Genomic DNA, 12,846 nt, shown 5'->3' with positions numbered 1-12,846 from the left:
TATTTTAAACATTTCAAACTTTAAAAATTTGTTTTCAACAATCTTGAAAAAAATAGTATCTTTCAACATACCAGCTTTGAAAGCACTAACATTTTCTTCTAGTAACTTCTGCTTCTTTTTATCAGGAGCTGTAGCAAGTACATTAGCGTCAAGTTCCTTAACTTGGACATTCAAATATTCTTCTTGCTCTGATAAGCGCTAGAGAAATTTTTAAAACATTTTAGGGTCAGTATTTCAACTCAAAACAAGAACTATCTTTAAACACTCAAATTAAAAAAAAGGAAAACAGTATTTAAAAATCATTAATAAAAAAGCAAATACTCTAACAGGAAAAAGGGCAGAAAACAATGACAATTAATGAAAGAATGAAAGCCGCGATAAACACATGAAATGATATGTAAGTTCACTAAAAAGACAAGCTAAAATAAAATGCCTTTTTTAGTTTATCGTTACAACATACTTAAGACTACCTAGTGTTCAAAGATTATATGTATTCACACTGTGTAACAAATATAATTAAAAAAATCAATCTTTAGGAAATAACTGAAGTTTAAAGATATACCTCACAAGGATATTTTTTTTTTTTTTTTTTTTTAGAGAGAGGGAGGAAGGGAAGGAAAGACAGAGAAGGAAGGAAGGATGGAAGGAAGAAAGGGAAACATTTTTAAACATTTTCTTGTTTTATTATATTTTGTTTGTTTGTTTGTTTTTTACATGGGCTGGGGCCGGGAATCGAACCGGGGTCCTCCGGCACGGCAGGCAAGCACTCTTGCCCGCTGAGCCACCGCGGCCCGCCCCTCACAAGGATATTTTAACACGGCAATTTACATAACAAATATTTATCAAATTGTTGTATAAACAAAATTTAGAGACTGAAAACAATAAATTTACACTGGCTGAAAAAAATAACCATAATCTATTAAGTGAATAAAAGTATACTAAGAGGATTTCTTTAAAAGCTGTATGTACTTTAAATCTACATATCCATCACCCACAAATTACATAAACACATGTATACAAATTAGATTTCCCTTTAAAAAAGTACAAGGATATACATCAAAATTGAGGATAACAATCTTGAGTATTTTCTGCAAACTGTTTTTCTTCCCTTTCCTTCCTTCCTTAACAGCAGGCTTTTTTTCCATGATTAAGACTCCTCCTCCACTCATAGATTTTAAAAAAGTAAACTAATAGCAAAACAGCTTTGCCAAATTTGCTGTTCAATTCCAATATATTCAGCTAACTTTGATAAAAAAGAATACCTGGTTGGGTAGGCCATGGTGGCTCAGCAGGCGAGAGTTCTCACCTGCCATGCTAGAAACCTGGGTTTGATTCCCAGTGCCTGCCCATGCAATAAAAAAGAATACCTGGATGCTTGCAGTGAACTTTTCTAGTGTATTCCTCATTTCTCGTACACTGTTCTGTAACTTAACTACTACTTCTTCAAGTTGTGCTTTCTGTTCCTGGATCTGTGCTGCTTTTTGAGAGTCTCTTTGCAATTGTGATTCCATTTTATTTACCTACAAAGAAAAGTACCAGTGAATTAAGTTTCCTTCAGGAGTCATTTTAGATTAGTAATCAACATAGTAATGAAGAAAATCCAATTTTTTTATTTTAATAGAGTAAAAACAACTCAGTCTCAATCTACCAATTCCTAAATCTTAGGAGACTTGTCAAATAATTTTAGCATTATAGCACTGGATTGAAAGACAATTTTAAGTGTTTAAGCCATCTATTATTTCAATTAAGGTATACAATGTAAACACTAAAGGTAACAGGGCATAAATTATGTCAGCATATGGAAAAAATTAGGGCACAACTTTAAACTTTAGAAGCTAGGTTTCCAGGCAACCTGAGCACGTGCTTTTATTTAAAACCATTTTTTAAATTGATATTTATTATATATTCACATACCATGTCATCATCCAAGGTGTACAGTGTTTCACAATATTATATAGCTGTGCATTTATCACAATAGGCGTTTTCTTTTTTTGTTAAAAATAACATATATACAAAAGAGCAATAAATTCAAAGCACTTTGTAGCAATTAGTTGTAGAAGAGACTTCAGAGGTTGGTATGGGTTACAATTCCACAATTTTAGGTTTTTACTTCTAGCTGCTCTAAGATGAGCATGTACTTTTAAGGAAAAAGAAAATGTGTGTGTGTGTGTGTGTGTGTGTGTGTGTGTGTAGTGTTTGGAGAGTAATAACGGGATGCAGCAGTCTTCCCTGCACATTTCGACGTTCTTACATACTGTGGTGGGGAAAAATACTTCTGAGATAAAACTTTAAGATTTTCTATTTTGAAATAATTCTTTTAAGATGTGAGTATAGCAGTTCATTGTGCTGGAATTCATTGCTATACTCACACCTTAAAAGAATTATTTCAAAATAGAAAAAAAGCATTAAAGAATGGCAATCATTAAGTGAAAAAGCAATAAACAAATAAACCATAAGGGCATGGTTAAGTAAATTATGAAATATCCATATGATCCAAACGTAATAAATGAAGATATGCCACCATACACTAATAACATCTTGTTTTTAGTATTTTGAAGGTTTTTATATAAAAATCACAGCTATATTTTTCAATTATAAAAAATTTAATCTGTTAATTTAAAATCTGAGTATGGTATATTTACAGTGGGTTTGTGTTATATAAATTATACCTCAATAAAGGCTGAAAAAGAAAAGACTTTATACATATACTAACCTCTTTTTCAGAGATTTCAACAACAACCGACGAACCCATTCTTCCTTTTGTTACTTTGCTTCCACCACCAGTCATGGTACCTGGAGAAGAGGAGAGAAGTCAGCCTTAGAGGTCTCCCCAAGATTAAATAAACTCAACAACAGGAAAAACAATTACCTGACTGTTCTATGATTTGTCCCTGTAAAGTTACTACTCTCCATCGTTTATCTTTTTGATATGCTACTCTTGTGGCTTGATCCAAGTTGTTAGCTACTAAGGTATCCCGTAAAGCAAAGTAAAATGCTTGGCGAATTTTCTCATCTGTTACTTTTACTAAATCAAATAACCGAGGAGTATTTTCGGGAGTTGGAATTTTGGTCATTTTTTTTTCCCAAACGGCCATCTAAAAGTAAAAAAGTAAGTATGTGTAATAAAGTAAAGAACAAATCATTCCTCCTAGGTATTATATATTACATATACATGTGTAAAATGTAAGAGGATAGGAATACAACAATCTAAGTATCCATACCACTGAATATTTTATTGCTTTTAATTAAAAAGATTATTGTAAACGTACCTCTAATAGCAGATAACAAGATCTTATATACAGAAAATACTAAGGAATGAACATAGTTTAGCAAGGCTGCAGGATACAACATTAAGAGACAATATCAATTTTATTTCTATACTGTGGCAATTAACAATCTGAAAATGAAGACAATAATTCCATTTACAGTAGCATCAAAAATAAAACTCTTCAGGATACATTTATCTTTTAATTAGAAAAGTTGTGGGCTTACAGAAAAATCATGCATAAAATACAGGGTTTCCCACACACCCCTGTATCATTAACACTATGCATTGGTCTGGTACATTTTTCACATTTGATAAAAGCACTAACTATACTCCATGGTTTAACTTGGGATTCACTGTGTTGTACAGTTCCATGGGTTCAAAATTTTTTTATCCTAGTAATATATGTAAAATTTTCCCTTATAATTGCATTCAAATATATAATTCAGTGCCGCTAATTACATTTACAATGTTGTGCTACCATCACCATCCATTACCCAAAATTTTCATGATCCCAAATAGAAACTCTATTCTGACAGTTTAAAATAATGTTGCAAGAAATTAAAGACGGATGGAAATCTTTAAAGAACAAAATCAGAGTACTTACACTTCTTGATTTCAAAAGTTACTACAAAGCTGTAGTATTCAGCATAGTATGCTACTGGCACAAAGACAGACATACAGATTAAGGAAATAGAATTCAGAATCCAGAAATAAATCTTTCCATTTATGGTCAACTAACTTTTGACAAAGGTACCAAGACAATTTGGTGGGAGAAAGAAGTCTTATAAATGGTGCTAGAACAAGTGGGTATCCACACGCAAAAGAAAGAAGCTGGACCCTACCCTATATACTGCATAAAAATTAACTCAAAAGGGTTAAAAAAAAAACTAAAAGCAAAAGTGAAAACTATAAAACTCATAGAAGAAAACAGGCGTATGATCTTGGATGAGGTAATGATTTCTTAGATATGATACTAAAAGTACAAGCAACAGGGCAGGCCATGGTTGCTCAGCAGGCAGACTACTTTCTTGCCATGCCAGAGACCTGGATTTGATTGATTCCCAGGTGCCTGCCCATGCGAAAAAAAAAAAAAAAAAAAAAAAAGCACAAGCAACAAAAAGCTCTGTGCTTTAAAAGACATTATCTAGAAAATGAAGACAGCCCACAGAATGGAAGAAAATATTTGCAAATCATTTATCTGAAAAGATACTTGTATCCAGAATACATAAAGAAGTCTTACAACACAACAGTAAAAAGACAACACAACTAGAAAACGGGCAAAGGATTTGGACAGTTCATCAAAGATGACATACAAACTGTAAATGAGCAAATGAAAACAACTTGCTAGTCCCCTTAAAAAGTTAAAGAATTACCTATGACTCAGATATTCCATTCTTAAGTATATATATTCAAAATAACTGCAAACATATGTTCATGCAAAACACTTACTACATTAATGTTCATAGCAGCCTCACTGCCAAAGCAGCCAAAAAGGGGAAATAACTCAAATGCCCATCAACTGATGAACGAATAAACAAAATGTGATATATCCATACAATGGAATATTATTCAGCCAAAAGAGTAATGAAGTACTGATACATGTTACAACACAGATGAAACTTGGAAACATGGTAAGTTAAAGAAAGCATATGTAAAAAACCACACACTGTATAATTCCATTTATACAAAAAATGTAGAAAGGCACATCTACAGATGTAAGTGGCCTAGTGTTTGCAATGGGCTGGGGATAAAGGGGAACAAAGAGTAACTCTGAGCAGGTACAGGACTTCTTTCTAGGCTGATAAAAATATTCTCAAATTAGACAGTGATAATGGCTGCACAACTTGTAATTCTAAAAATTACTAAGCTGTTCAATTTAAATCAGTGAATTGCATGGTATGTGAATTATACCTCAATAAAATTTTTATTAAAAAACTTAGCAATGATGAAAATCAGAAATGTAAAATATGAATGTATATTCCTTTAGGGCAGGCACTGCATAATTTTTTTCACAAAAAAACTTATCAGGTGTTCACTGAAGAAACAGCTAGGATATAACACTTACATTAAAAAACACTTACATTAAACAACACTTACATTAAAAAATTAAATTACAGGTAGTTTATTATGAATACCCACCTTATCTAAACCTATAAAAGTTGCAACTCCAATATTTTGTCTTTTAAGGAAGTTTACACATTCTTGGGCTGTATCAATAGAATCAACAACAATGTAGTCTAGTGCATGACAGCAGGATGAAATAGCAACATCGTATTTTTCATCAATGGCTCCTAGGTCCCCCTAATAATTTGGAGAAGGTGGTAAAAAAGGATCAAGATTAAATGCCAAGGAATTAGGCTAAAGCACAAAATTGATGCCAGGAATACGTACACAGATTTTCCAAATTCTCTTTAATTGTAAAATTATATACACATATGGTTAAAAAAAGCTAAACACACACACACACACACACACACACTTTGTCTCTTACCCCAGCCTTCCTCTTTTGCAGAGACAATCATTATTAGTTTTTTATCTACCTTTCAAAAAAGTTAATAGATATGAAAAGTTTGAATTTTAATAAGCACAAAATGAAAGAACTTTCATGAAAATGAAACACAGAATGTGAAGACTTGAAACCTAAAAGAGTTGTAAGTAAAAACCTAGGAAGCAACAAAACCTTGACTTATTAAAAGCCATTTAAGGTTATGCAGATCTTCAGGAAACACATTTACCCACATCAATCTATTATAAAATAGCTATCTAGCAGCATTCATTGACTGGCTTTGGCTTTATTTTTTTAGAGCAAATGAATACGATCAATCTTTATAAAAAATAAGGTGGAAAATAAGGTGGAAGTCATTTGATTTATGGATATGGAAGCAACTGTGCTGGGTATTCTTCATTCTGGATACATTCTCTCCTCTGCTCATTTTCCAGTAGCCGTTTATGGACTACATCTACTATACGTTGGCAACTGGAGGGCAGGAAATGAATACAGTTGAAGCCATGGCCACAACTCCCATGCTTCTTCAGGCTCCAGAATGGTAATGATCCCCATTATTGGTAGCCTTGAGTTTCCACATTACCCCTAGATGGTTTCCCTAAAGCCTGGTTACACCTTCAGAATAATGGTACAAACCCAGTTTATAATTTATAAAATTTTTATTTCTTTCTCAAGGATAGAGGAATTGTGTTAAATACATTTATTCCTACTAGATTTATTATTTTCCACTGGCATGTATAAAACGAATGTAATCATACAACTCTAAAGAAAAAATTCTTTGTGTGAATCTGCCACAAAGAATTTTATCATACTTATTTATAAGAACAAATTGTTTTAAAATGAATGTTCCTTAAAATAAACAATTATTTATGTACACTGGCACTCAATATAGTTATGTAAAGTCAAGGTGAAGAAAGTAATTTACAATATTTTTCTTGAGAAAAATTTCAAATTGTTTCCAAACAAATCTACCTTACCAATCGTCCATATATTCCTGGAATCCTGCCAGATTTTTTTTCTTGAATTATTGCATCAAGGACTTTTCCCCTACTTCGATTCACTGCTAAAGAATTCTTTGCTTCTTCAACTTTTTGGAAAACATCTCGAACTAAATTTTTGAAGTTTATTTCTTCTTGTGTAAGTTTTTCAAGTTCTTTTTCTTTCTAAAAGTGAAAAGTAAATTAGTCCCAGATGCATTAAACCTTAGATAGGTACAATCATATCACAGAATTATGTATAATGCATCAATGTTATTTTAAAGAAAGAAAAGACCAATGATAAACTCTTGAACCAGAACTCAGCTGCCACACTACAAATGCTGGTTTATTTTGGAAGATGTGGATAAACCTCTTATTTTAAAAAGGGCCCAGGTTATTTGGGTTGGTAATAAGGAACATAAAAATGCAAGATGGTTCTAGGAGGCATTCATTTTATATAGAAACTAGTGCTAGAGCTATGGCAATCCCAATTTGACACCACAAAGTTATGCAAAAGTTTGTCCTAATTCTTAAATTGTTCCCTAATCCAAAACAGACCTAGATATGAAACCTAGGCATGAGTGACTAGGTAAGAGTATGGTTAGGTTGTGCCTTACTTTTCAGTTAAGCAAATGAAAAAACAAAAAAAGAAAATCATAGCTTTGAATATATATATACATATGATATGAAAGGAGCAAGATGACTAAGTGGGCCTATTACTATACAAAAATGTCAGGCTGTGAACATGGAGGGATCCACACACCCCAAACTCACATTTTCTCAATTTCCAACTTAGAAGCAGCTTTTTTCCCATAAATTTTTGTCTCCTCTTGGCTTAATAATATCTCTACTACCTATCAATTTGTATGAAGTGTCAAATTATAAATAAATTCATCCAAAAATAATTGAATCGCCAAAGAAAATGGAACTATTCACACATCGTAACTTAAGTTTACATTTAAATTCTGTCAGGTCATAAAATTCCCTATGATAAAATAGTGTGCATATACTAAAATAAAAAAACTTTCATTTTCAGCATAATTTCTCTCCAAACAACACTTTCTTTTGCCTGAAGGGTTTGGAGATAAGTATACAAAAAAGGAAGGGCACTTATGAGCTAAGACAGGTATCTTTTGGAAAGGTTATACTGAATGAAAAAAACAACTATATATCATAATCTGCAGAGATACTTGAGATTAGAAAAAGTACTATGTATATGTATGTATATATGTATATAAACCAGGGTTGTGAAACAATGTTCAGATGAAATACAGGAATGAAGATATTTACCTCCTTTAATTCTTTTTCAGTTTGAGGGAGTTTTTCCTGTATATCTCTGATTGCAGATTTCCTTTCTTTCAGAGTCTCAGAAGCTGCAGTTAGGGCTTCCTTGGCCTTACTTAATTGAGACACTGCAGTATTGTGACGACTGAGATAGATATCAAGTTCTGATTGGGCTACATCCATCTTTGAACGTGCTTCGTTTACTGATTTGCTAAAACCCATAAGTTCTTTTTCTCGACTCTGTTAAAATATAATAGACTCCATTAAATATGAAATACATGTATTTCCAAATCTAAATAGAAACCATATTTTATGATTCATTTTAAGAAAGGAGATCCTACAAACATACTGAAATAATTTTTACAAGTGGAATGCACTAATAGTATTTTACTTAGTTGTCAATGTTTACTGTACATAATCTCACAGATTTAAAGTATCATAAGGGATTGAGAAATCACATACTATGTACAGTATTATAAGTGAATATATCTTTAAAGCTAAAAGAGCCATGAGAAAATTAAATACATAATTCTATAACACTTTGTAGTTTTAAGTCTTTTCACAATTGATTTCACAAGAGCTTCATGGAGTACATATCTGTGTGTTAGTTTAATGTTTAAAACAAAGAACAATAAAGGAATGGTGAAAAGAGAATAAAAATCTGGGTCTAAACTCTAGATTTCAGGTTCTTTACATATGACCTTACCTGAAATGGTAAGGTATAGTGTGTAAGGACAATTAAGCAGAAAGTTTTCCTGTTGAAAATCTTTCACAAGTTTTAAATGTAAGATCAGGTAATTCTCACAACTAGCTATCATTTGATGAGTGAGCAGAAATTATGGGGATTACTATAGTGGATTTATGTAAACTTGAACTATTTGTTAGAAAAATGGCACAAGAAAGGTCCTTATAGTTCTACCCTTTTATTCACAAGAGAACATGGTCAGTTACATAGGGTTACATTCAAGGTTAAATGTTTAAAATTTTGATGGAGAAAAAGATGTTGATATACATATATAGCTCATTATGTGCCAGGCATTATACATGCATCAAATTCTTAATCAAACAATCCCATGAGATAAGTATCCATACTATGCCCATGTTATGCCGGAAAATGAGATCAGAGGTTAAGTAACTTGTTCAAAGTCAGCTAGTCATAAGCAGCAGACAAAGATACATGGATTCAAGTCCTAGCTTTGTCATTCACACAAGGTACAAGGCACAGAGGTGAACTCAATATATATTAGATAAGCAAATGTGATCCATTACTCATAAAGTATTCTGGCATGGAAGTTATTGTATAAGCCCACTGTGACTTAAATCAAATGGGTATCCTACCTATAAAGTTTTGTGGTGTACTGCTCTTGAAACTTATATATGTAATGGAGAAACTTAGCCTCCCTACAGGTATGCCTAAGAGTTACATCTGGAGGACCTCTTTTGTTGCTCAGATGTGGACTCTAAGCCCAACTCGGCAAGTGAAATCATTGCCCTCACCACTACATGGGACAGGATGACATCCAGGGGTGAAAGTCTCTCTGGTGTATGGGAGATGACTTCCAGGGATGAGCCCGGCCCTGGCACCAAGGGATCAACAATGCCATCCTGACCAAAAAGGGGGAAAGAAGTGTAACAAATAAGGTATCAGTGGCTGAGAGAGTTCAAATGGAGTCCAGAGGCTACCCTGGAGATTACTCTTATGCAAACCTCAGTTAAACATTGCTACCTATCATAACTTGCCAATCCCCAACCAAAACCATTCCTGCCAATCCCAAAGAACACCTAGAATGTTATATAAGATTCTACAAAGGTTCCATGTACTAAGGTAACTAACTTTCCAGAAACCTACAACCTCCAGATTGGTCCCTGGACCAGGTAGGTCCTGCAATGCAGAGGAGCAGCCTTTCCAGTACATCAACTAGTTCTATCCCCCATCCTATATCAACAGCCCCTTCCAACATGGAAAAATTAGAATGCGCATAGCCCAAATACCCATACGAGTGGGGGAAACATCAAAGGTGATGGTGGAGGTATACAGAGAAGCTAGGGTTTAACAAGTAAGTACAATTGCTGAATCACTGATATCTCTTTTAGTCTTCAGTATCTTAGAGCAGCTAGAAGTAAAAACCTAAAATTGTGGACTGTAACCCATACCAAACTCTGAAATTTGTCCTACAACTAATTGTTGTGATGGGCTTTGAAATTTATTCCTTTTTTTCTATTTGTTATTTTTCACAAAAAACAAAAACAAAGAGTTCACTTGTGATGATGATGTACAGCTATATATCATGAACCACTGATTGTACACTTTGGATGATTACATGATATGCAAATAGATATCAATAAAAAATAATTGGAAAAAGTTTTGTGGTGTGACAGTTTAACATTTTCATATTCTAATACAGAATCTATTAAGTTTTATAATCTTTCCTACATCATATTCTAATACAGAATCTGTTAAGTTTTATAATCTTTCCTACATCATATTCTAATACAGAATCTATTAAGTTTTATAATCTTTCCTACAATTAATTCAATTCACATACCATTATCTACTAAAATGCCTATTTTAACAAGCCTAGCATTTGTCTAAAAGCTATGATAGATACAGATAGCTAAACTTCCTATCTATATTTTTGTTAAGTAGGTAAGATATATCATTGTGACAACCTCACCTTCTCTTGTTTTATTAATGAAGTGCTAAAATAACATTAGCTAACATTAATGTCTAATTTGATAGATACTTTAAGTATTTATCTTTTAATTTCACAAAGATTTGCCATGTTCATAATATTTTCTTCTCCATTTTGAGGAAGATGACTTGGAGACACAGGCACAAAGGCAGAAATAATAAGTGACCGATGATTTGAAGCAGGAAGTGATGCAAGGAACAGAGGCTTTAATTATCAAACAAAAGCTACAGATGCAAAAAGGGAGATGTCAATCTGTGACCCCAGCTTGCACGGGGTGATAGCACATCAATACTTAAAACAAAACAAAACAAAAAGCACTTAAGAGAAAATGATAAAATCTGATGATCCCAGAAGTTTACAGAAGAATGGCATGTATAATGATTAAAGTATCTGGTAATCATAGGGATAGCACATAATATTTTCTGCTACACAGTTATAAATTTTTCTTCACTTAATTTTTCATTTAATGGGAAAGAGGAAAAGTCAGTAGGGGAAACAATACAGGCTATTTTAGGAATGTTCCATATTAAGAGTCCAAACTTTTTCTTCTAACAATTCAGCTTTAGTATCACTGCAGAAACGATCTTAAAGCAAAAAACTCTATAGCTATCAACATAAACACCAACTGATAAAGAATCTTACCTCCTTTTCTTTCTGAAGCCCTTGTGTTTCCTGTTTAAGGCTATCCATAACTTCCTTTAATTTTTTTTCTTCTTTCTCCTTTTCCTTTTCAAGGACAGTTTTTCGAGTTGCTGTTGCAGTTATTATACTCTCACTCTTGGCAGGTATGCTTTTAAATTCTTCAACCTAAGATTACAAAACAAATTAAGGTTGGGGAAACGTACATTTAATAGCATTTCATAGGTTCTTCTGGGTCCTATTTCTTTAAAATAGGATTTGAAGTAGCTGGCAAGTACTTTCTTGACCATTCATTACCATTTCCATATTCTCTCAGTTTAAAGGCAAAGCTAATTCTACAAAATCCTGATTCCTTAGGAAAGAGAATTCTCTTGGTGTATCAATTAGGTTTTTCCTCCTTCCCTCCTGATAGCATGCTGTAATTATCTTTCTTTAGCTATAGATATGATCTGACATAATGGTCACAGATCTCAATACGTGGAATTAACTAAACTAGCTATCCTTCATGGCATATTACAATTGATTGCAAATTATCTTCATACTCCAAGACTTCTTCAAATTCTAAGATTCTTCACAACTTTATCCCTCCTGAGTCACCATGTAAACACCAATATTTTATTCCATTACTTTGGTAATAATAATACATTACCTACTCATCTTTTTTAACGGAAAATTAATGTCTCTATAACTTCAAACTTTGCTTTGCCTGTCTCATTTAAAGGTTATTCCCAAACCCATGTTACTTTCTTTATTCTGATTATCCGAGAGCAATTCAACAGTTCTCAAAACAGTATTCCCTCAAATACCAATTCACCTCAGATTTATAAGATGTACTAAGCAGAGCCTATACTATAATTACTACATAATCATATGGTACAAGGCTCTTTTGTAGCTTACTTTGCTATAGGTGCCATATATATTAATATCTATTGATAGAGCTATGAAGAATATAGCTTGAAATTCCCAAAATAATTGATCATCAGAGTCTGGCTCCTACCAAGTTAGGAATACTCAAGTTTTTTTTTGCCAGCATAGTTAATCAATCCCTTGCTTTTAATTTATAAATAAACTTCACCACTTCCTTCCTTTTAGAGAGGTATCTCCTGCTCTGATATTCTTAGACTTCTGTTTGAGTCAGGGACCTTTTTTTAAAAGTTAATGTTTTAAAAATCCTATGTACCTAATCAAAAATATCTTTTAAACTCTTAGTCTAGTAAAACAAAACCTATATTGTTTATCATTAAAATTGAATTATGAAATTGATAAATGTTTTCCCAACATGTAAATTATAGTAATAAAAGTTCTAATCTTATAGTACAATGAATGTGAGGTTTCCTTTAGAAGGAAAAATTGGGTTCAGAGATAAATTCCAAAATACTTAACATTCAGAACCCTAACTGATTCTCTTAGGTAACAAGGGGGCAAACCTCTATGGAAAACCAGGTGTGAAATTACAAGTTTTTAAAAATTCTTTCATTT

The 12,846-nt window shown here is 32.8% G+C and overlaps 1 protein-coding gene across 6 annotated transcripts in view; it reads right to left on the bottom strand.

Annotated features, from left to right (window-relative positions):
• Positions 1 to 12,846, bottom strand: part of SMC4 (structural maintenance of chromosomes 4) — a 41,524-nt gene that overhangs the window by 8,211 nt on the left and 20,467 nt on the right. For all 6 annotated transcript variants that reach the window (XM_077160911.1, XM_077160910.1, XM_077160913.1 and 3 more), the window contains 8 exons: positions 11,371 to 11,535; positions 8,042 to 8,275; positions 6,752 to 6,937; positions 5,408 to 5,569; positions 2,870 to 3,095; positions 2,714 to 2,793; positions 1,368 to 1,520; positions 72 to 198 (listed from right to left, as the gene is read on the bottom strand). In XM_077160911.1, coding sequence (XP_077017026.1) covers positions 72 to 198; positions 1,368 to 1,520; positions 2,714 to 2,793; positions 2,870 to 3,095; positions 5,408 to 5,569; positions 6,752 to 6,937; positions 8,042 to 8,275; positions 11,371 to 11,535 — 1,333 coding nt within the window. The remainder of the gene's footprint in view (positions 1 to 71; positions 199 to 1,367; positions 1,521 to 2,713; positions 2,794 to 2,869; positions 3,096 to 5,407; positions 5,570 to 6,751; positions 6,938 to 8,041; positions 8,276 to 11,370; positions 11,536 to 12,846) is intronic.

The sequence above is a fragment of the Tamandua tetradactyla genome, chromosome 5 (assembly GCF_023851605.1).
Source record: "Tamandua tetradactyla isolate mTamTet1 chromosome 5, mTamTet1.pri, whole genome shotgun sequence".
NCBI lineage: Eukaryota > Metazoa > Chordata > Mammalia > Pilosa > Myrmecophagidae > Tamandua > Tamandua tetradactyla.
Note: the sequence above shows the minus strand (reverse complement) of the source record. Positions and strands in the feature narration are given on the sequence as shown.